This window comes from Pipra filicauda, unplaced genomic scaffold (assembly GCF_003945595.2).
Source record: "Pipra filicauda isolate LSUMZ 115617 unplaced genomic scaffold, ASM394559v2 scaffold203_size1373443_pilon, whole genome shotgun sequence".
Taxonomy (NCBI): domain Eukaryota; kingdom Metazoa; phylum Chordata; class Aves; order Passeriformes; family Pipridae; genus Pipra; species Pipra filicauda.
The window spans coordinates 879,644-903,519 of record NW_024104314.1 but is presented as its reverse complement, the minus strand read 5'-3'; the positions used below and the strand labels follow the sequence as shown (position 1 = coordinate 903,519).

General features: G+C 42.4%; 1 protein-coding gene across 2 annotated transcripts in view; it reads right to left on the bottom strand.

Annotated features, from left to right (window-relative positions):
* Positions 1–122: 122 nt before the first annotated feature.
* Positions 123–23,876, bottom strand: part of GAN (gigaxonin) — a 41,019-nt gene continuing 17,265 nt past the window's right edge. For both annotated transcript variants that reach the window (XM_027725184.2, XM_039380809.1), the window contains 5 exons: positions 22,636–22,785; positions 22,221–22,357; positions 21,599–21,727; positions 14,723–14,832; positions 123–13,721 (listed from right to left, as the gene is read on the bottom strand). In XM_027725184.2, the coding sequence (XP_027580985.1) occupies positions 13,540–13,721; positions 14,723–14,832; positions 21,599–21,727; positions 22,221–22,357; positions 22,636–22,785 (708 nt within the window). In that variant the 3' untranslated portion in view covers positions 123–13,539. The remainder of the gene's footprint in view (positions 13,722–14,722; positions 14,833–21,598; positions 21,728–22,220; positions 22,358–22,635; positions 22,786–23,876) is intronic.

Sequence of the window (23,876 nt, the reverse complement as noted above, 5' to 3'; positions counted from 1 at the left end):
ATGATATTTATAAAATCCACTGCTCCTTTTTTTTTTCTTCACTTCTCATAAGACCTTGAGAGAAAATCTTGAACTATGTTCTTCCTTTTAAAAGTAGAAAGAAAAAGCAGAAGGAGCAGTTACCAAGTTTTCAAACAATCAATGTTTTATTTGGTTAATTTATTAAACACCTTTAAGACAATTAATTTTGGTCTGTACCCTTCTATAAAATTATTCAAGTTCTGAGCAAACCTCCAATACATAAAGCAAAGTTACTTTTACCATACGCAAATTTCAGATCAAAATACAACACTCTGTTTTCTTACATTTATAAAACCCGATCAAATACAAACGACATTAAAAAAGATAAAACACTTTCACTGATCCTTGGTACAATATTACAGCACAATTTGCACAGTGGCAACTAAGTCCTCAAAGCACAAGTCAAATACTTTAAAAAGGGAACCTCCCTTTAGTCACCCAACGTTCTACAGAACACGTAAACAAAGCGAGTGCTACTGAATCCAGGAAAATTCCTGTGTCCCTTTTTGTACCGTGTGTGAGCCACAAAATCTGCAAGGGAGGTTACTGCTGAGTAACCAAACAGCTTTCCTGCTTTGCTGTTCCCGTTTTTTTGTGCAACTACTCCATGAAAATAAATGGATGGAGGTGGACCAGGCTCTGCCCTGGGCAATTTATGGCAACTAAAGTAAACCAAGAAATGTGTGTGTTCTTCTAAAAACAGATCACAAAACTATTAAAAAAAGAATCAATACCAAATTATCCGTGGGTACAACTGGAGTAACTGCCCTTTGCTTCACCTTCAAGACATCTAATGTAGACACAGAGTGTTTTCAATTGTTGAGAATTTGTTCAGTGGCAAAACCCAGTGTTTCAGCAATGGGTCAAAGTGCCATTAGAATTGCACATTTTTCTACATCGTACCATGCAATGTTTGTTTGGTGCTACACCTGAAAGCTTGCACTTACACTAACCTATGGACAATGGGGGATCGCTCGGGGAAGAGAAACAACAACTAAAAGGACAAACATAAAATGGTAAAACTGAAGTGTCAGTTGAGAGACGTTCCTGGGAAGGGTCCACTCAGCAAACCTTGCAGGAACACCTCGAGAAGAGAAAGGAAAATCCAAGCAGTGACAGCAGGGGCTGATGTGTCCCCTCGGGTTCTGCTTTGCACAGGCAGTCAGGGCAGTTGCACCCCAGTGCAACTAAAAGGGTATTTTTTGCCTGGAGTTCTGCAACCCCTTCACTTCCCCCATCCCCAAACCATTGACTGCACTTACAGTCCAACTGTAAGTTCGGTTATTTAGTCTAAGCCAATGTGAAGACTTGTACATAATTAAATGGAAAAATACACTAATGGATCTAACTTTCCTCTCCTCCCTCCCCAACTCGTGTCAAACCCACGAGGATACCACACACTCCAAAACTTTTCATACCTGATAATGTTCATATAATCCCAACAGAATGAAGGAGAACTGCAAACTGCACAAACGGTGCATAGTTAAACAATGCTCAAGTGTAAACAATACAGGATGGAAACAGTTTAATAAAATCCTACTGAGGTACAGCAAAAACCTAAATTTCCTAATTCAGTGGTTTAAGTGCAATTGAAACCCCGCGTTCCGCCCTTCTCCGAACAGATCTCCCCATAATTAAGCTGCACTAATTAGGCTTATTCCCTTAAAGCTACATACCCATGCTATAACTCATTGTATTGACTTAATGCAAACACTTGTGGGGGAAAATTAATTTACAGGGTTAATTAAAACCTTTGTAGTATTCAAAAGGAATGATAGTAAAGGGATCAACCATGGAAAATGTGTTAATACATGTTTTTAAAAAGATTTCCAATAATTCTAACACAAAACAGCAAGTATATTTTGAAAAATGCATAGAAACCCTGTCAATACAAAAGTCCCCACTAAAATTACATAACTAAGCAATTTTAATCTAAATATTTTATGTGCTTTTCCTATAAAGGCCACTTTGACATACAAATACAAAAAAATTTACATTTTTTTCCCAAAATAAATTATTTGTTCCTCAATTAAAAATACTGAATATGGAAGCATAACAACCCTCTCTTCTGCCAGCTGCTCATCTGCAGCAGCTATTTCCAAAGAAGAAAATCTCCAAATATTTTCAACTACCAAAAGAAATAAGAAATGGCTTCAGCCTGTGTTCTGCTTCACACTAGGGAAAACCTGGGGATAGGAACGGAACAGGCTGAACCCTTCACACTGTGTGTGCTGGGGAGGGAATGGATACACACAGACACCTGCAGAGAGAGCTTTTCTGTCTCCCAGGTTATGCACCGAAATCCCTTTTTTGGAAACAGAAAAAGAAATCAAGGTTCATCTGAATTAGAGAAAGGTGAAATAGGAAAGGGAGTTAGGAGGGAGGAGCAGTGTGAGGTGCAGGGTGGGTTAAGTAAATGGAGAATGATGTGAAGGTGAGACGACAAGAGCACCTGGGAGATGAAAGCTCCTCACGGGATGCAGGAGCAGGGAAAACAGCGTACCCGTTTTACTGACAGGGAACAGGGGGAGGGAGAGGAACACAAGGAACAAATTTCACTGGAAAAAACGAATCAATGGGAGAACAAAGAACCTTTACCAGCAGTCCTGACCACGTGGGCATTTATCCCTGAATTGCCACCGAAGCAGCAAAATCAAACTCAGACACAGAGAAGCGTTGGAAATGAAAACGTACTTGGACTGGGTTTGGGATGTCACGGGGATTCTCTGCTGTCAGGACCAGACTCACAACTGAATGACACAGGAACATAAAAGCAAGACAACATCAGCCCAGAGGGGCACAGCAAACCCCAAACACCCGACCTGCTCTAGAGCTGAGACAGGCAAATGTTGGGGAGTGGCACCAACTCGCTCCAGCGGGAAAAGCCGCGCTGGTGGGATCACGGGACGAGCTCCAATCGACAACACCACGAGAGGACAGGAGGGACACACTTGGACAGGACATCATTCCAGCTCAAACACCCATACACTGACCCAGATAAACTGCTGGGCCAGGCAAGGGGGCAGGAGGGAAACCAGTGAACTGGAGTGGGTTTGGATACAAGATTCTTGGGCAGCCACTGAGTACAAGTTCTCCTAACCTTGGACCAAGGACTGGACTTGGAAGGACACAGGAGCCGCACATCTTCTGTATCACAAGGAATTCTGCTCTCTGGTGTGCTGTATTGCATAGTTTGATTGAGGCCAAAGAGCATTTACGTCTTATTTTTCCCTGTTTTTAACAGAAGTAACTCAACATACTCAGATCAGAGCATTCCAAAGCCTGGCCCCAAGTGATTCACCAACTCATTTCTAAAGCAACACGTGAAGACTTTTGGGGTGGACACATAAATAAAAGCAAAAACTTCATTCCCACACAAAGCACAGACAGACCCACAGAACACGTACACACACAAAGAGCCTGTAGCAGTAAACACATCTGTAACACAGAAGTCAAAGCATGACAGCTGGATGATGGGAACAAACCTTGCTGTCAAGCTGCATGCCAGCAACAGTAAACAAGACCAGGTGAGTGTTTCTACCACACCACACCAGCGTATTTTTTGTAGGAAAAGTGTCAATATATTCTGACAATCTCCTGGTCATTATCAAGATCTTAGATTTTACAGAACACCGAACCTTTGTGAGAGCAGCAGCAATGTGGCATCACATTGCAACACCCTCCTATTTCTTGGTTCATGGAATATCATAATTGGATTATTCAGTGTAGTTATTTCATTCTCTTACGCTAAAATAAAGTATTTGTACCGTACAAAGTCAGACTAAATACATTAGTCATCATTCATATAATATGTATTTATATTCTTTAGCCCAATCCTACAAGATTCATGCTACTCAATAAACATGGTTTACAGAGGGAGAACTCTGAAGGTAGAGCACCTAATGTGAAGAAATTTTGCTTTTTCCCTTTGAAGGCAAAATCAGAACAGTCTCGGCTTGTCAGGCTCCACTTCAGATTACAAAGCAGTGACCAGACAAACTGGGATGCAGTTCCACATCTCTGGTTTCTCAGAAAAAAAACAAGTGGAGGGGAAAACCAGGCAGGAAGGAGCTCCTCGGTTATTTAGGCCAATAGATGCGGTTCCAGCCTGCAGACACGGTTTCAGAGACCCCAGTATTTTCAGATTTAAATAGAAGCAACGCGAAATATTGGTTCTCCTATAACACCCAGTCCATAATCCTTTCATATCTTACCCTTATGGAAGGGGCAGGGTGGACTCATCCTTACCTGTGCTGCCAGAGCGCAGCTGCAAAGCTCAGACTCTGCACAGGCAATGGACAATGCTGCTCTTCAGCCTTCCCTAAAGTGAGAGGATCAGAGACTTGCAAGTGCAGTGGGGTTCTCCTGGGTCCCTCATTTATCAGCTGTTTTTCAGACAGCACTGCAGGTAACACAGGTACTCCTCATGAGGCCACAGCCCGTGGCTCCTGGACAACCTGGATGAGTTCAGACGGTCCAGAGGGCAGCACCCAAGATGGGAAGGAGGAGAAGGACAAGGCAGTCTCTGGACTCTTCTGAAAAGGCTGAAGGGCTCTTACATTAACTGAGAAATGCTACAGCATTGGGACTGTGAAGCCTACGGGAAGACAATAACCTGCTGCTGGAGAGGGGACAGGTTCAAACACCAACCCTTGATCCTCTCTGCTGCTTCACACAGGGCAGGAGTAGGACTCATATTCTCCACAGAATGAAAAACTTGTAGCAGTTACCAAACCCCTACACCAAACTGATGATAGAGATTAAATACAAATAAAAAACAGCACAATAAGGACAACAAAAGAGTTCCTATACAGGACTAAAATTCATCTCTCTACTCCATGGCTGGCGTCTACAAGAGCCTCTCCTCAGGCCTGCTAAGCTGATGTCTGTGCTCTTGGGAGCTTCTCTCCTTCTACCTCCTGACCCTCTGTGGCACCCACACCCTCGGGGGGCTGAGCAGGTGAGGTCTGAGTCAAACCCCACACCCGGCCCAACACCCCAGTGCTCTGACAGCCACGCTGGTCAGCGTGTCCCAGACACACAGCCAGGTCCTGGGACCGAGCCCAGGAACATTAATATTTACAGAATAGCCACCATGATGCCAATGGAAGGCTCTGGAATTAGCAGCTAATTGGTTCAGTCTGCAGGGGCATGAATAGCTCCTTGTTTTGTCCCTACTATTCGTGCGTGGCCAGTAGAATGTTTGCTACATTGAACTCAAAGCATGAGCTGCTCCTTAAAATTTTAGAGGAAAACGTTCCCCGTGAAGCATTTCTTGGCTTTGCCTTTACAGAGAAAGGAAAAAGGCAGCACTCCCCCGTTACATTTTGTATTATTAAGGCCTCTGACAGTTCGGGAGCCATCTTTATGAAAAGGGATGTATTTTAAAAACCAGACTGAATAGTCAAAGAAAAACCCCAGAGAATAAACACGAGCTGATTATCAGCTCATATCAGTCCTTTGAGAAGTCAAGCACAGTGTAAGGAGTTCAAAATTATGTCAAAATAGCACCTTTAGAAGCAGAAGAAAGCACACTTCTTCAAGCTAAGCAAAACCCCACATACTTGAAGATCCCAAAGAAACGGGCAATTAACTGAGTTCAGGTGCAGAAGGTGGGTATTGATTTTTGACAGTTTTTCCTCTGCAGGTGAGCAAATGGGGAACTGCACAGAAAAACAGCCAATTAGACTTTACAGAAAAAAATCAGTGAATCTCTCCACTGAGATAATGGATCACAGGCAAAACAGTGCAGAGCAGAGGCAGAGAGAAAACTATCTGATCTGTCCTTAAAAGAGCAGAGACTTCCATTTTTTTAAACAGATCTATTCCTATTTAAAAATCATCAGGACAGTCTTTCAATTGCTACTCTCATTTCCAAGTATAATAGTTACTTTCAAGGAATACACATTTTTATTTACTTTTTACAGCAGCTGCAGGTCAACCTTGGTCTTTTTGTACAGAAACATTAATTTAAAATGAAATTAAAGTAAACTGTCCTTGGGCAATGGCACCATTCTGTCCTGCTTCTTGTCTGCTTTTAGTTTTTTTTTTTTAATTGAAGGGCAAAACGTGATTTAAAACAAAACAAAAAGATTTGACAAAGTGCAAGGGAAAAAAAATGAGGTAGCTGGGAATCGGGGCTTTCCCCCCTAGAAAATCTTGTTTTACTGATATTTCTCCTCTGCTCCAAGCACTGAAAAGTACCTGTCAGGAGTCCACCAGGACACAGATCGCTGTTTACAGCCACTAAACTAAGGTGCAATACAAACTCACCACATATTGCAAAAATGCAGCCTCCAACCCTTAAATACAAAAATGTTTCTATTAAAAGAAGCAATTTTTAATTTACCTATTTCGGTTTGGGAAGTCAGGGATGAAAAAATAATGCTTCAAATTGACTTAGCAGCTGTTTCCCGAAGCAAACAAAAGCTCGAACAGACCCCGTGCACTCTGAGCAATCCAAAGGAGTCCTTTGGACTCGTTTAAGACCAGTTCTGAAAGAATTTGAAAGTATTTCTTAAGAGGGCACTCCCTGGCTTCCCTTCAGAAAGAAACTTTAACAAGAGCTTTGCAGAATGTCAGCTCTGTTCAACCCGACCACCTTGGCAGATACCCCGGTGTACTGGTTTATATACTCCAATAAATAAGCAGACTTTGCTTTTTAAGAGTTAAAAACAAGTGACAAGGACAAGTGAAACAAGTGACAAGGATGATAATGCTTTCCTGCTGTCACGTGTGAATTGATAAAGCAGGTTAATAAAATTGATAAGGCAGATCAATCAGTGTCAGACCATTCAGGAGAGAACCTCAAGCCCAGCCAGGGATCAGGTTTTCAAAGCACACTAATTATTGCAGACTGACATTTAGACTTTCCAAAATGGCTCTTGCTTTCATCTGGTGCAAAATTGTTCTACAGGGTTGGTTTTTTTTTTTTAAATGTTCTGAAGTTGGCAGAGGTGGCAGCACAGAGAATGCACAGAAATTACACTGGAGAGACAGCCCATTGCACAGCCTGTGACAGGGGGTCTGTCAGGCTCCTGGGGCTGCAAATACAGAGGAGAGAAACTTGCCCTTGACAAGAACTGAGGATATTTTAGCATTAAGTGAAAAGGATGAAAGGCAAAGAAGAAAAAAAAATAATCAAGGGCATTAAGTGGTGATTCAAAAGTACCCAGTATTTGAAAAAAAAATAAATTGTATTTTCGTGTTTTATCAATAATATTATTGACATTGGGGACACTTCTTTCTATCTTATTATTGTAATCAGATCCCTCAGCTTTTACCAGGGCTCAGAACAGCCTCATTTCATTATGCCAATTCAAGGGCACAGGTAGGCAGTGGCATTGAGCACCCTCATGCACTGATGTGCCCTGGCAGGTGTTCTCTGTTCACCAGAAACCCTGCAAAAGCACTGGGCAAACAAGATTTAGCCTTTGCCATTGAAAAGCTCCAATCTTCCAGCTCACTTTTCAAGACAATAACCTTCAAATATTATTCTAAACAACATCTTTATGTATTTCAAATATTTTTACAACTAAGAAGCAGCTACCTAGAATAAGGTATTTAGAAAAATATCTAAGATTTTGTATTGCCAACAAATTTACAACATAATCACCCGTTGGTAGCAGTTCATAGTTTAATTCTCCTGTTACCTTTAATCCTTTTGAGCAGGTGTTTATCAAGTTGGGCACTTCACATGGCTTTAGCCCATGTTTTTAGATTACCTGTTAATCAAAATTTTGAGACAATTGATTACTGGAGGACAACAGCAGTCAGGCTGCAGAGTCATGCTGGGCATGGCTGATCAGAGGTGTCACCTTAAACCCTGGCTGCAATCCTTCCTACAGCAAGGAATTTCACAGGAAAAAAAACCCCACACCAGAAACCACAGGGATAATGGAGAGCAGGTGCCCAACTTATCAATAAACTTCAGAGTATGTGGATGTGACCCCCACAGAAAATGAGTGGAGCTGCCCCCAAATCTCACTGCCTTCAGCTTTCCCTGGGTCACCTTCCCAATCCCAAGGGATCAGAGTGATCTCTGTACTTTCCTTTCCCAAGTGGTGTGCCACAGAAACACAGAACCTACAGGTGCAGCTCCCAGCTCCAAGAAAAGACAAGGAAGAGCAGCAGAAAATGGCAAACGTCAAAAGGCTGCAGCAGCGACGAGCGAAACGCAGCCCTGCACTTGTTCCTGGACAGGAAAAGGAAACACTCCAAGAGAAGATGGAAATAGCAGCTCCTGCACACAGGGATGTCATTAACACCCCTCCCACCCACCTGGAGGAGCTGTTTAAGTACTCCAAAGAGCTCAGAGAGCACAACCCCCACCGTCCTCAGTGCTAAATTAGAGGCAGGAAGGATCCATACCCTAAATTAAATGTAACTCCTTTGACAGCATGGCTGTGAGTGGCACCAAACCAGGCCTTGGTCTGTCTGTGTCCCTGGGCACAGCCACACTTCCCGAGACACTGCAGGCCAACTAATGCAAACGAACTGCACTTCATCTAACTACTTAGAATTTTAAATACTAAAACCTGTTGTCAGCTGCCACTTATTATATACTTGCATGGCACCAGTGCTCTAATAAAGAGCAAAGTGTCCATAGCCATCACATGGAGTGATATTCAAGGCAGCTGTGAAGAGTAACAAACCTGCAGAACAGTATTTAAAAAAAAAAAAAGTAAAAATTTACAGTGTTTTCAATAGCATACATTTAAAAAAAACCAAAAAACAAAAAAACCCAAACCACTGCTCTTTTTTGGAACACAGTGAATTGTAAGCATCTCTATATTTTAGTAGATCAGCTGAATTATTGTTACACACAGAGTAAACCAAAATTTTGGCACTTGTATCAACTTGCATTTGTTATTGCATCCTCCACTTTGCACGGCACACGCACGTTAGCAGAGCCCATGCAGGCTGGATGGCCACGGTATTTATGGAACAACCAGAGGAACTGCAGTTAAAACAGGGAAAGACATCCCTAAACCCCTCACTCCTGTACTTGTGCATTTCCTGAGTCGTGCAGGCACAAGAAATATTGCAAAGAAACCAAGCTGCCTGGTGTGTTCTGCGAGGGGAGTTCGTAAACCAGGTGCCTCGGCAGCTCTGATAAAAACCTCTTATTTTCACCCAGATCTCTGCCCCAGAAGGCAGGCTGTGTGCCAGGCACGTGCTGTGCAGTCCAAGCACAGCCTGCCCACAGCTATCAGTGAGCTGAGGTTGTGAATTTGCTTTGTTTTCAGACTCAACCACTATCCTGCTGCGTGACCTCGTATCCATTTGCCTTCAATTCACAGACGAGGTGCCCCCAAAGCTGTGGAGAGTCCCTCGACCAGGAGCAGCTGGGTTGATACAGCACTTTCACAACAACTAAAACTTAAGGACTAGCTGATCAAACATTTGAGGACAGGCAGACCTCGCTGTGGTACAGCAAAACAGAAGACTCTTCAGGATGCCTCTTCTTCAGGTTATAAACACAGAAAGAATTTGAAATCCAACCCTGACTCTTTAGGACCATCTCACAAGGCCAGGTGTGTGCCTCCCTCAGGTACCTGAGGGATTTATTTTTGAGAGCAACAGCACTTTACACCTTTGCTTCTGTAAATCCTTCTCTCTGCTGTACAGAGCAGCCACAAGACTACAGGTGTAAAACAAGCACAGAGGACGCTGCCGTGTGCTTACAATAGTATCTCTTTCTTTCCCCCCACTTGTACACTCAAAACTTTTGATTTAACCTAAAATTAGCAATTCCAAAGTTCTTCCAAAAATAACCCGTGGCACATGAAGAAAAAAAAAAGGAAGAGGGAATTTTTTTTTGGGGGGGGAACTGTGGTAAGAGATGGAGTGAGGGGAGAAGAAAAAGCCACCTCTCTTCCCATCTTCCACAACTCCTACCCCGTATTTTGGTGATTTTCTGATGACAGTGGCTGGGGTTTGTCCAGTTCCTCAGCAGGGGAAGGAAAAAGGACACAGAGGCCCAGTCCAAGTTCCTTAAGCTCAAGGTGGCCCAGCCAGTCCTGGTTTGGGATTGTGCTGAGCTTGACTCAAGGTGCACCCAAGGACCCAGCCCAGGTCCAAGGTGTGCCGGGCACCGAGTCAGTGGCACTTTGCAGAAATACAAATGTTGGTCTAAAAACATCAGCATTTCAATGCTGAGATGAACTCTCAGCCCCAGGGAAGGTGCCTAAAGCCTGGTGGTGAAGCCTCAGATGGCAGGGACAGAGGGCCAGGAGAAACATTCACAGAGTCACCCGTGGAGGACCTGGCTGAACGAGAGAGCTGATTCAGGAGCTGGAAGGAATTAAGCCCACTGTGCCAAGCAAGGACAACTCAAACTAAGTTTCTAAACTGCCAAACCACCTAAGACCCCTGGACTGCACCTCAGAAAGTTCCTGAGTTGTTTCCCACGTGGTTCAGCCATCGTATGCAGGGGTACACAGCACCAGGGGTACACAGCACCGGGGTGCAGGGACAGCTGGGGTGGTGGCATTTACCAGTGAACCCAGTCCAACCTATGGCTGTTCACACGCTCAACGCCTCAGGAGACTGGTGACCTCCCTCTACTCAGCACCTCTGGAATCACAGCCTCCCTCCCCTACTGAAGTCGACCATCTCTTCTGAAAAGCAAAAGGAAAATCAGAGGTCAGCTCTGCCTCTTGTCTCCTGCACCATCCCCAGGACAATCCCTGGAGAAAGGGGAGCCTTGGCATCAAAGCCTTGCCTTAAATTCAGAGAGAAATCAAACCTGGTTATTGCACATCCCAAGAGATGCACTTGCAGATCAGACCAGGGCAGACAGACAGGAGTCAGACCCCAAAAGACACATCACTTCCCTCCTACACACACAGGGCCTGGAACAGCTCCCGGATCGGCCACACACAACGCAGATGGGGAATGATCCCCATTCACTTAAGCAACACCAAGGAAGCCAGTTTTGAGAGCTCAGGAGTGCTCAAATCTTCAGCCTGAGCATGCACCCCAAACTCCAGGAGCCAGTGTCCCTCGAGACACCGGGGTCTGATCCCAGGGTCCCTGGGCTGCACAGAACGTGACACAAGGACAGGCGTGCTAAGAAATTCAGTTTGCAACTGGTTCAGCTGAAGAGGCTTAAACTTCTTGGTCAAATCTCACCAAGTGCACTCGCAACACGCTCCAATCACAAGAGATTTGTTTATTTATGTTAAAAAAAAAAAAGTAAGAATACCTACTGTTAATCCTACTTTAAATGTAAACATTCTGTTCAGTAATTTTAACTGCAAAACACTGCTTGAGTACAGAGGATTTGGATTTAATATGTGCATTTATCACTTATGTTTTCTGGGTGCTGAATGCCCTCAAGGGTGCTGGGAAGCTACAGGGACTTGGGAGATAGCAGCCTGCAATATTCTGAATAACATTTTTGAAAGTTTTCCAAGCCACTTAGAAAACTGAGCTCAAAAGTGAAATAGGTACTTAGGAACATTCATCACTTTTGAATATGGGATCTTGGCACTTTGTCTGAGAAAAAAAAAAAATTGATCCATGTAAGATTTTTCAAAAAAGGGAAGTTTTATAGATAAACTAACAGCACTTGATTTATTTCACAAGACAGCCAAGGATGGAAATAGTGGTTCACATTTCTGTAGTAAAGCATTATATATAAATTTAAAATCTAAAGACATATATATACACACACCAAGTTTACTGCAATGCATAAATATATAAACTTTTTAATATGTCAACTAATATAGGTCAGAAAATTGATGTATATAGTTCAAGTTTTGCAGCACTTCAGCATTGTAAAAAATAATAAAAAAATAAATAATGGTGAATGGATTGGCTGCTGCCCTTTTCTTTCCCCCCCCAACCCTTTGCTCAGAAATCAGAGTAATTCCAACCACACATCAGTGCTATGGAAGGACCGAGCAGAAGTTTCAGAATGTCTCTTCAAGGGTTATTTAGTGAAATATCACTATTCTGTAGGAGTTTGGGATTGTAGTTCAGCATGTCTAAGATGATTCAGCGAAGATGACAAAGGTTTACACTAACACAACTGAGGGCAGAGGTTGGCTTGTCTGAGGTCCACAAAGGTGCAGAGTGGAAAGTTTTGTGTGTAGTTATAATACTGGTTATACAAAATCTCTTTTTCTGAAGGGCGGGAGGTCTTATTTCTATTTCCCATCTCTCCCATTTTATTCCTTTTAAATAAATAGAGGTCACGTCCCACCCATCACAACAATAACGAAATCAAAAACTGAGGTAAAAGTGTTCTACCAGCTGACCTTGACTACGAAAAAAAAGGCAATTAAATATCGCTACTGATGTGAACAAGGCTTAGTAAGAAAAAAAATGCAAGATACTAAGTTCTTCACTATAACCACGCCATAAAACCCAGCTTTCCAAGTCAGACAGCAATAAACAAGACTGTACCTTAGCACGGAAATCATTAGTAAACAAACTTTTGATCCCAATTTAAAGTCGCTGTTCAAATTTTCCTGAACTCTTAATCCAAAAATCAGGTTTTCTGCAAAAGAAATATATCCTTGTCATACTTCACCTTTGTTCTGAGAGAGACAAAACACACCGTTCTACGATCCTCAGGCTTAAAAACCATTCTGAGTTTGCAAGTGATCTGAAGTAAAAAGGAACACAACCTATTTGTTTTTTTTTTTTTTTGCTTTTGCCAAAAGCAGCAATCACCACTAACCGTTCCAAACACCGCTTCCCCCTTTTCACTTCAAGAAAACAGCCACCAAAGCCCACCCAGAAGCACATGCCACCCACCTGCAGACCAGTTCGTCAGGCTACTCGAATGACAGCGTAGAAAAAAACCAGTTTACTTCTCTGTAATGTACTGTATCCATTTCAGATTAGTCCATTTTTAAATATATTAAAAGTATTTGTAGGAATGAAACCATTGCAAATGAATGAAAAACCGTATGTACACACCTCCACCATTTTTAGGCACAGACCTTAAATCTTTTTGAGGAAGGACTAGAAATAAAAGGTGCAACGACCAACGTCTCCTATGGCATCACGCTCCAGCAGCAGTCTTGGCAGCACACCAGGGAGGTTGGTTATTGTACAGCTCCTGTGTATTACAGCTATCCAGTCCCAGATAGCACTTTTATTCGGACCAGTTCCCCTCAGGGGAAATGCACCTGAAATCTGTTCCGCTTTCCAATAAGCTTCGCCAAAGGAAACCAATTCCCACAGTTCCAGACACAAAAAAAAAACCTTCTTCAATAATACGGTTTAAACTCCAAATGGTTACGACTGAAGGTGTTTCCTTGCTCTCCCCTTTTATTTCCCCCCTCTCTTCTTTTTTAATGTATACTTAAGTTATTTGTTCCCAAACAAGAACTGAGACTCAAGCTTTTTAAAGCATTTAAAACAAAAACAGTTACCATACCAAAGCACAGCATACAGTGTTAAGTTTCAGCTGTAATTTCTCAGCTTTTTCCTTTTATATAGAGCTAGATTATGGTGGGCTGCGCAGAATTCTTCCAGTCTCCTCCCCTGCCAGCACACGGATCACGGAGAAGGGACGCGGATGCGGAACAAGCCCTGCTGAAGCTGCAGCCGGAAGAGTTTGCAGTTGGCGATCCGCAGGGCGGCACAGCCGGTGCGCCGCAGGTCCGACGGGAACAGCGGCTTCGTGCGCTGCCAGGTGCCCGTGCTCCTCTTAAACTCTCTGACATAGTCATAGTTTGTGCCTGAGTTCACAAAAAAAGAGAGGAAATGCCTAAAACGTGCTGTAGGTACCGCCGCGTTGAACCTCTGATAATCACAGAATTGACCTGGTTGGAAAAGACCTCCGAGATCGTCGAGTCCAACCCTTGACCCAACACTGTCGTGGTTACCAGACTGTGGCACTGATGCCACATCCAGCCTCATCTTAAACACCTCCAGAGACAGAGAATCCACCACCTCCCTGAGCAGCCCGTTCCAATGGCTGATTACTCTCTCTGTAAAAAACGTCTTCCTAATATCCAACCCAAACTTCCCCTGGCAGAGCATGCAAACACATGAAGGAGAGAGTGAAGGAGAGAGTGCACAGGAACACAGATAGGTTGCTGGAAGGGTGGTTGAAATTATTGTCAAAAGGGAACTACTGTGATGTCTCTGATCCACTTAAACCCACCACACTTGGAATTTTCCTCATTTACGTTTTGCAGAAAGCCCTGTTACACAACTTACGTATGTACACATGGCCACAAAAGCATGTAGTCTTCCAAACCTCTTTTACAGTACGTGGCCAAATGCTGAAAGCTGAGGACTGACTGTGTTTGTTAGTACACATTTATTCAGTCAGGATTTAGAGCCCAGAGTCACTCTCACATCCACATGAGCCACTGGATGATGTCCCCAAAATGCAGAACTGCCTGCTTACTGCTACAAAGACAGGAGCCACAACCTCAGGCAGAAACAGTTTTCCTTACATTTAGATAAAAGCAGTAACACACTCTTAGTCTTCTTTTCTGATCTTCAAACTAATCAACCAAACCACCCAATGCTCATTGCACTGAACTTGTTTCTGAAGAGCTCCAAAAGCAACCTGCACGTTTCTGTATGTCCAGCATAATCCCTGTGAACCACAGCAACTTAGAACAGAATCTCAGCCTCTTATCCTTAAAATGTTCAGTCTCATTAGTGCCCAGTATTTAAAAGACTGGAAGAAAATAAGCAACAAGAGGTTTTTAGTTCTAGTTCTGACCTGTGTCGAGATCTCCAATCACGTATATGCTGGCTCCGATGGGCACAGCTCCGTACACAAAAGAAGAACTAGTTGGGATACAGAGGTTCTGGTCATTTAGATAAATCCACCTGTAAAAACAATAATTAAAAAACAGGATGTGATTATTAAAAAAAAAAAATAATCCAGATTCTTTTGGTAACTGTAATCTTCGACTCGAAAGCAGAGAGCACGTGGTAACTGGTTATGTAAAAAGCAGTGGGAATGTTGTCTAGACTGCAATAGTCCTGGCTTCCCCTAGCCAGGAAAAGCAACTGGTACTGCTGTATCCTGAATTTGCTTTATTTCAGAATTGCTCCACTCATCTGTGTAATCTACCTATAATGAATTCCTCTTGCAGCCACCCAGTGTGACCTTCTGGAAGCGACCAGGCATGTCAGAGCCAACAGCTATGCCAGTCAATTTTCCCTACAGAGAAAATTTTAGGCTGTTTTTTCTCAAAATCAGTAAAATCATAAACACACATAAGCCTTAATGACCCACACGAGGGGAAATAACAAATTGCTATGGCAGAACCTTGTTATTAAGCAGTGCCTTCTCCCATATAACTCCTTAACTTCTCTAATTGTGCTTTGTAAGGGCCTGCTAAGAAGAATGCAGCACTTGGCAATGCTCAGCTTCAAACAAGGGACAGAAGATTGGAGATCAAAATGGTAAGGGAATCTGGAAAAGAAAAATGTCCATTATGGAATTCCTAATCACATATCAGGCTCTTTTCAATCCCTTTCCAGCTCCTACTGTAATCTTAAAAGTCCCCTGTGTTCACTGTAAGCACAGTCTCATTGCAACACTACAGCAGCCTGATCATCCCACCCAGTGAAAAGCAGTTTTCCATGTTGAAGCCTTTGGAAAGCAGGTAAGCATGTACTGGGATGCTGGTTTATAAAGGTGTCCCACTTGCCTAGAGTTGTCAGCATTCTCTTTGGTTCTGAAACAAATTCCTACAAAATTCTGCTACACTTTCGCAGAGGGTGTCACAGTTCCCAGGTACAGATCCTGAGACATACAAATCAAGGCCATTTTAGGTGACTGCTCCTACATCTTTTATTAAATTATTTACAGAGAACAGGAAAGTCTGAGAAACCTTTGAAAATCACCCCATGTATTTTATGGTCATACCAGGGTAATTTGAGGGAAAAAGTTTGGAAATGCCCTCACAGATACCTGCTGACCATGGAAAATTCTGCATTCTCTGAACTCCTGATTCAGAAGTAAACCTCTCTTCTGGCACTGAAGGAGATGCTGCTCCACATCAATTATCTTGGAGACAGAAATCAATTTTTAAAGGGCAAATGAAAGGATTAGCTGTCCATGATTTTGTCTGTGCTGTACACTGAAGGATTAACATCCTGCAGAAAGCAAGGCAATGGTTTGTAGCTGTCACAGAGGATGAGAGATGAACTAAGAGCAGAACAAAAGAGAAGTTCTCTACACTGGTTCAGAAACCCTCCTACAGAGCAAAACATCTTGCACCATATTTCATTAGCTTCCTTACTGTGGGAAGAGGGCACACTCAGTGTTTTCACTGCTTTTTAGCAGCAAGTGACCTAGAATTATGAAAACTGAATAAGTGGCAGAGCAGTGCAGAAGGAAGATTGGAATTTCTTTTTTTTTAGTAAACACAGGACCATGTTAAGGAAGGGGGAAAAAAACAATTCAGAGGTTTATCTGCACTAGATATTCAAGGTTTTGGAGTTTAAATAAAAATACCTAAACCCACGGTGTGAGGTCCAAGCAGAGCACCAAAGGACAATATTAAAGTATCTGCAGTTGCTTGTGAAAATTCATTCTGAAGCTTTCTCAACACGTACACTTTAAAAAACAGGCCCCACTTTTCAGGAACACTCACAGCAGCTTTAGCAGTTAGAACTAGGAAGGAACAAAGACAGGAAGGGCAAGGGGTCACGTTTCATCAGAATTTGACTAAGCTCCAGCTTAATGTGGGCTGTGCCTGCCTTTTGAACAGTATGGAAAAAACACCACGACCAAAAATTCACAATCTTCAGGAATCTGCAAACAGTCCTTGGAACAGAACTCTTGCGTACTTCCCCGGGATGGCTCCACTCAAACCGAGTCCAAGAGGAGCAGGGGGAAGGCAGTACCACCGTAACCATGGACAGGAGTGATTGCTCAGGAACTGAAATGTGCTTCCACTTAAATTTAAAAAAAAAAAAAAAAGAAGGAATCTTGATTTTTTTCCACTCTTCAAGTGATATAAGCCAAATGATCCATCCACACTGCTGTAATGAACAGGCAGGATGGTAACTGCTCTATGTCCACGTGGGAAGGAAGTAAAGATGTGATACAGAACAAACAGATTCTAGATATATAACCTCAAGCTCATCCCAGCTGGGAAAGGAGGCCTGCAAATGAATGGAAATCCGTGTTCCTCTCATCTGACAGTGCATCAGGCAGTGTTCTCATCACATTTTAATAAGCACTTGCTTTTAATGAAATTCCTGCACACTGAATGGAAGAATCTTGCTAATTACACGTACCATGTTACAAGATTATTTAGTTTACTACTTATATACTGCTGAAAGCTTTTCCTTATTTTTATGATGTTCCGGTAGCAAAAAGAACATTTTAAAGGAGTTTTTGCCAAGTACTGCTTCTGAACAGGTATCTTTCACTTTTATCCCCCTTAATACCTGCAAAGTTTCATAATTCTTTTTTGAATCATGAAAAGAAGGAAAAAATCCTACCTGACTTCCAGACCACCAGCAAAAGGCAGTTGGACTATTCCTAGAGACAGAGCTCCACCAGCAGCTCTTGCAAAGAATCCTAAAGCCAATTTGGGCTCTGTTAAATATTTCCAATTATCTACATTGAAAAGAAAAAACCCAAGTATGTACAGACATCACCCAATTCTCCGCACACCTATGTGATGCAAAAAAGTATATTATGAATTAGGAACTCTGGCAGAAGTAAAGACTGACCCACCAAGGTCTTGAATATACAGTTAAGATTTCCTGCTTTTTATAGAGAAGAAACACTGAACCACTGAGTCAAGGATACCTTTATATCTCCATCCTCCACTTTCACATTTATTAAGTCTGTTTTTAGCTTGATCAATATTTTAAAAACCAGGATACAACGCACACAAAGCTCAATCTATAGCCTTTGAAAAAAAAAATCCACATCCTGCAAAAGCCCTGCAGTCTGATGTATTTTCTATCTTTGGTTCACTTACATTCGCTCATGCACATGACTCTAAAGACAGGCTGACAAAACATTTATTAACTGAAAAACCTCGGTTACAGCAGTACTTCAAATATGAGAATTATTTTCTCTATTATCCTGTTCCACATTTCATGTGGATGTTACTATTCTGCCTCACTTCATTTATTTTATTACTTGTTTATACAGCACAGCTTAACAGGAGTCTCAATGTTTATTTTTTTGGTAGTGTGAAGACCTCAGCATATCCCCAGTCTTTAGAAAACTCCGTGTCATAGTTTAGAATAACAATTTTGAAAGACTGCGCACTGTGAGTTATTCTGGAGTAAGTTACTGTCAAAGTAAACAATATTAAACAACTTCAGTCCTTTAATCCAATTTAAGCCAGAATTATGGCAGCTTACAGGAATTAATATGTTTATATACTGCTGTAAGTACATACTTAGACATACACACTGGAGTAAAACCTGTAAGTCAGACACTCACAGCCTCTGGGTGCCTGGGGTGGTGCTGACCCTGTGCTCCCTGGTAATGAGACCTGAGGCACACATGGAAATTCATGCAGATGACCCAGGTGTGCACTGCTGCACGTACCTGAAACCCAGCAGTACCCAATGGTTCAACTCACAGCACAAAAAGTTCTCTCCAGTCAAAGAGAAAGTGAACATGATGGAGTGCTGCACTTAAAAACAGCTGGAAAAGCCCGTAGCTTGTTACAAAGTACAGAATACTGATGTATGTAACTATCAAAAACTCACGGTAAGTTTTGGTTGGAGACTGCTAGAATTGATGTGCTGTCACTCTGACCCACTGCTGCTAAACCACCTTGCAAACATACTCCTCCTTTCCCCAAATCTATTAACCCAACACTTTTAAATTTCTGCCAATAACACACATATACGTTGTTGATGTGATATTTCAGCTCTGACAGCTCCAGTATTATTCCATCACCATAACTACAAAAAGTGTGTGTGCTGTGAAGTCTGAGGGTTCAGATCCTTCACGATGACTTTTTGAAGCTGCTGGTTTGAAGGGGGACTAATCACCTTGTATTTGTCTCAGAACCTTGCTGAGGAAACAAATGCACTTTTCAACTGTAAATCGATCACCTTGTAGCAGCTGCATAATGTTTAAGATGAAGAACCTGCCTTTGTACATCCATCACAGTAACTATGCACGAAGGAACTGAGAGACTGTCCACCTGTGGCAACGTCTATGGCATCACTTATGCTCTACTCCTGAGTGCTGATGCACAGCAGAGCATGTGCAAGTGGAATTGCTAAACTCATCAAACACACATCATTACTTAGCATAAGGTTTTCACAGACTTAAGAAAAGCATATTATTTATTTTAAGCATATTATTTATTTTGAGTGAAGTAAGTGATTTAGATTTGTTTTCTGCTATTTCTCAATCAGCCCAGGAAATAACACCCTCACATTTTCCAGAGAGTCAATATGCTTTCATTTCATGTTTTGAGACACTATTTTAATGAAATTACGATCATTTTCCAGATGCAATGTTACTTCAGAAAAGAATACTGGACAACGACGTACTTTGTCTCAGCACTGGGCAGGCAGAAATATTTGCTAACTGCAGTTTGAAGGTAATTCCCTTTATGGCCATTTTCTCCCTTTTCCACATAGTTACAACTGCTCAGGTGTCACAGCCCCTGCCACAGCCCCCCTGAAAGGCACCCACCTGCACAGATCTCTGAGGGAAACCTGGGATAACTGGCAGACCCCTGGAGCTGAGTGCTGGAACATAACACAGGGACACTGCACCCTCTTCTGGCTACAGCTCCCCTTGTGCCTCCCGGGGCTGAACCGAGACCTTCCAAACTTTGGGAGCACGATCCCCAGCCGGCAGAGTCATCCCAGCCTTCCCTGGTCCCCAGCCTCCAAAGGAACACCCACAACCCGTGTCTTGCCTGCAGTGCAAGCACACACTTAAGCTGAGTTCAATTCCTAGCCTCAGACCCTGCAATGGCAGAGCAAAAAGGCAAATGTGAGTATCTGGGCAGCCCTCACCCTGTGCCTCCTCCAGCAGCTCCTCCTGCTGCTCCCTCCCGGCCCCTGCGCCGGCACAGCCCTCACTCCACACACCCAGCACACACGGGGGGGGCAGAGCAAGACCTGGAACAACTGGATTTTTACTACAGTTTTATTTGAACCCTGTAACACCTCGGGGATGCCCCCGAGCACGGCCACAAGCACAGCACACGCTGTGCAGGTGTGGGTGCTGCAGGCAGCAGGTGGCACCACGGACTCACCAAGGCTGCAACCTCCGAGGACTCCAAAATCCATGAAAGCTCACCCTCTACCAACCAGTGGGACAGGTTTACAGTCACTGGTGAGGAATCATGAGGATCAGCCTGGAAATATTTCAAGTGAATCAGCTAAAAATAGCAAGTAGGAGAGAGGAGAGCACTTCTTTCCAGAATTCTTTTCCTTTCAAAGACCTCTTTCAAAACTGTTAATAAACTTTTAGCATTTCCCCACCCCCACAGGGCTAGAAAACACTAGGGAGCATCAGCAGCAATAGCCTCTCTTATCTGTCTGCTTCCTATATCCACTTGAAAGGATGTTTTCATCCAGCCTCATTGGATTATAGCTAGTTTAGACATCACTTTGAACAACACAGAAGACCTCTTCATGCAGAAATTAGTCTCTTTACAACCACATCTTGCAAGAAAATTACATAATGAATTTACATCTACTATTCTATTTTTGTGTCCTTTTATACAGGTCACTGTCATAAATCAGTCTTGATCTTCTAATAAAGACATGCTAATCTTCTCCACTGTCAACAAGACTTGAAACATCTGACCACAAAGTCTTTTTTTCAATTTAGTTTATAAAGAGAATCATCTAATTTATAGTCATATGCAAGAAAAAAGTTGCTGAAGGAACCAAAGCTTGTCTTATGACTGGAGAGTAAGGTGACTATACAAAAAAAATCTGCCTAAGGTAACATTTTGAATAGTTACCACGTGTAATAAGGTGGATTCCACCACCAGAGCCAAGAGACAACAAATGAAGCAATTGGAAGCAGATTCAAAACAAAGAGAAGGAGACCAGCCACACAGGATGTAGAGAGGGCTGTGGAATGTACAGCATCCATAGTGTCTTTCCTAGGGCAAAAACCTACATCAGCTATAAATGCTTGGAGCAAAAATGCATGAAATTTCTTATCCCTACCTTAGGAATTCCCTAAGCTGCAAAAGACTGGATCATGAAGAAATATCCCTGTACATACATACACTCCTGCATAGAATCATGGAACCATCTAGGCTGGAAAACACCTTTAATAAGCACTCAGAAGAAGCCTTGGGCATGAGCACAGGTAGGGGCAGCAGTACCCTGCACTTGGGGGAATTGCAGAGTGCAGGGGAAGAACCACAAACTACCTGTATGACCAAGGGGCTTGTCCTGTTCAGGGGCACTCAAGACTGGCATGGAGGCCCAGGGCTTCAGGCTCAGTATGTTAGAGGGTAAAGCCACTGATGGACCTTCAGTAACAGCCAAACTGGGTCATAAAAAATAAAATGAGCACAGCACAGACCTAATATGCTTTTAAGGGTTGGACCAACAGCAGGGGAACAAGCAAAAGACTGTAAGGCATGTATTTTCCATGTTTAGAGCTGCAGCCAGTTACCTTTTAAACTCATCATGATAAAATTCAGATTTGCATGTCACCATCTCACTGGCTTGACTGTCATCACGACTCCTGACTCCACCAAAGACATAAAGCTCAGAGGCAACTCCACAGGCCACTGCCCCAAATCTGAAAATCCAAATGAAAAGAAAATATTAATGTAATATATCAAAACCAGTTCACATATCCTTCTGAACTTCCACCATTTCTTACTTTTTTATTTATACACACACACACACAGATTCCTTTTATATCCAACAAGACCAGCTGTGTCATGGATTTGAATTGTAAGCACCTAATTCAGAACACATAAAACAGAAAAGTATTTATCTCTGAAAAAATTCTGAGGTTCCAACTGAACTACAATTTCTAATTTTCATTTTGCATCAAGGAAGTATTGCTTGTAACGTCAGGAGTGCATTTCTACAAAATGTGTATTTATTGCTTGGATGCTTCTCTTTTCCTCAGCCATGAGTTAACTACAGGCTACCATGACTCAGAAAGTCATGGGGAAGTTGATGGGCCATCTTCAGGGATTCATCAGCAAAAGGACAATTTCCTCTCATCAGAGTTAGAAAAGGCTGTACACAGCAAACTAGTTCCCCCTTCCATTTTCACTCACCTCCTCTCTTTGAGAGGACAGATTGCTGTCCACTGCTGAGTCCTGGGGTCGTAACACTCCACAGATTCAAAGAGTTTTCCATAGGAGCCTCCACCCATTGCATAGATTTTCTTCTTCATAGCTGCATAGCAGCCAATCTTATGGAAAAGAGAAAAAGCATTTCCAAAACTAACTATACACACACAGGCATTCGGGTTGCCTGTAGCATGTGTCAAACAATGCCAGGCATAACAATCCTCAGCCAGAGTTTTCTTTTGGTATATTAATAAAGAAGCTGCTGTCTCTCTTTTCATTTTGAGATTATTTGTTACAGCTTCTACTTGAAGAAAAAAGTTTAAATATATATATTTTTATATATACATATAATTGCCTGTTTAACCATAAGTATTGCAATACTATACAATTTAGTTCTTACCTTCCTAACCATGGTCAAGTCTGGCTGCTTGGTCCAGGTCCGGCTATAAATATCATAGCTCTCCATAGAGATCAGCTCCCTTTCACCATCCTCACCTCCCAGAATATACAGAATTCCATCAATCTCTACCACACCAAAATTGTGTCGTGCCTAAGGAATACCAATAAAGTCAACACTGTAAAACGTAACAGCCACTGTGAACAAATCAATACAATCTTATTTTTCAGCATATCTGTCTGCAAAGTGCTATTGGTGTTATGCCTGGGGTTTGTTTTGCTTTGGTTTTTTTAATGGTGAAGCCCTAAACACCAGCATAAGATTATTAGTTTAATCAACTAAACTAAACAAAGGGTATTAAAAGAAAAAAAAAATAAAAAGCAGAGCAGCAGAAGCCAAAGAGACCACACAGAAATCTAAGAACAGAGCTTGGCTCTATTTCAGTTTGCACAGTGATGGTCTCCACAATGAAGCTGTTGCTTTCAGGTCTCTATAGCAGCCAAACTCAAGACTCATTATCTGTGCAAAGGCAGCTCCTCTATTTTGTATGTTTGGGCACACTCCCCTCAGTCTCACAGCAAACAGGGAACATCACAATCATAGTCTTACTCTTAGTAAGCAGGAAACTTAATGCATCATAACTACAGATGTAGCCAAAACTACAAGCCTTTGCCAACCAGAGGCTGCAAAGAGGAAAATCCTGGGGCAAACAATTTCTTAACAAACACCCTGTGCTGATCTACAAAGATAAAACCACAGGCGTATTAAGGATATACGTTTACAAACAACAGACTGTTAACTTTCTGATGGAATGTAAGTATGAAGAAGGAAGCATTAACTCAAACCAAACCTAAGTATGTCTGTGCAAGCCAAGTTCTGTATGTTGGCCAGTCCTCTGTCCATGTTTTCTGCACAGTCCGATCCCTTTGTCCATCTCAGAGTTCTCTTGTTTTAGAAGGCCAGTACACGCAGAACATTAAGTACACTATATGACTGATGCATTATGAAACTCCTGAAATTTTGTAGTTCATCTTACAGTTAGCTCTTCACCAACTGTTTAGTTTTTCCAGATCCAGCAGTCAGCATCAGACCACAAGAACAACAACAGGATATAAAAGGAAGTCAGTCTGCAGCATGATTTCGAATGTGTAAGATGCGACTGAAGATTCAGAATAAAATTTTGCAGAAGAAAAGGAACATTTTGCCAAAGTAAAAACTTAAATCCCAACAGTTAGATAGAGATC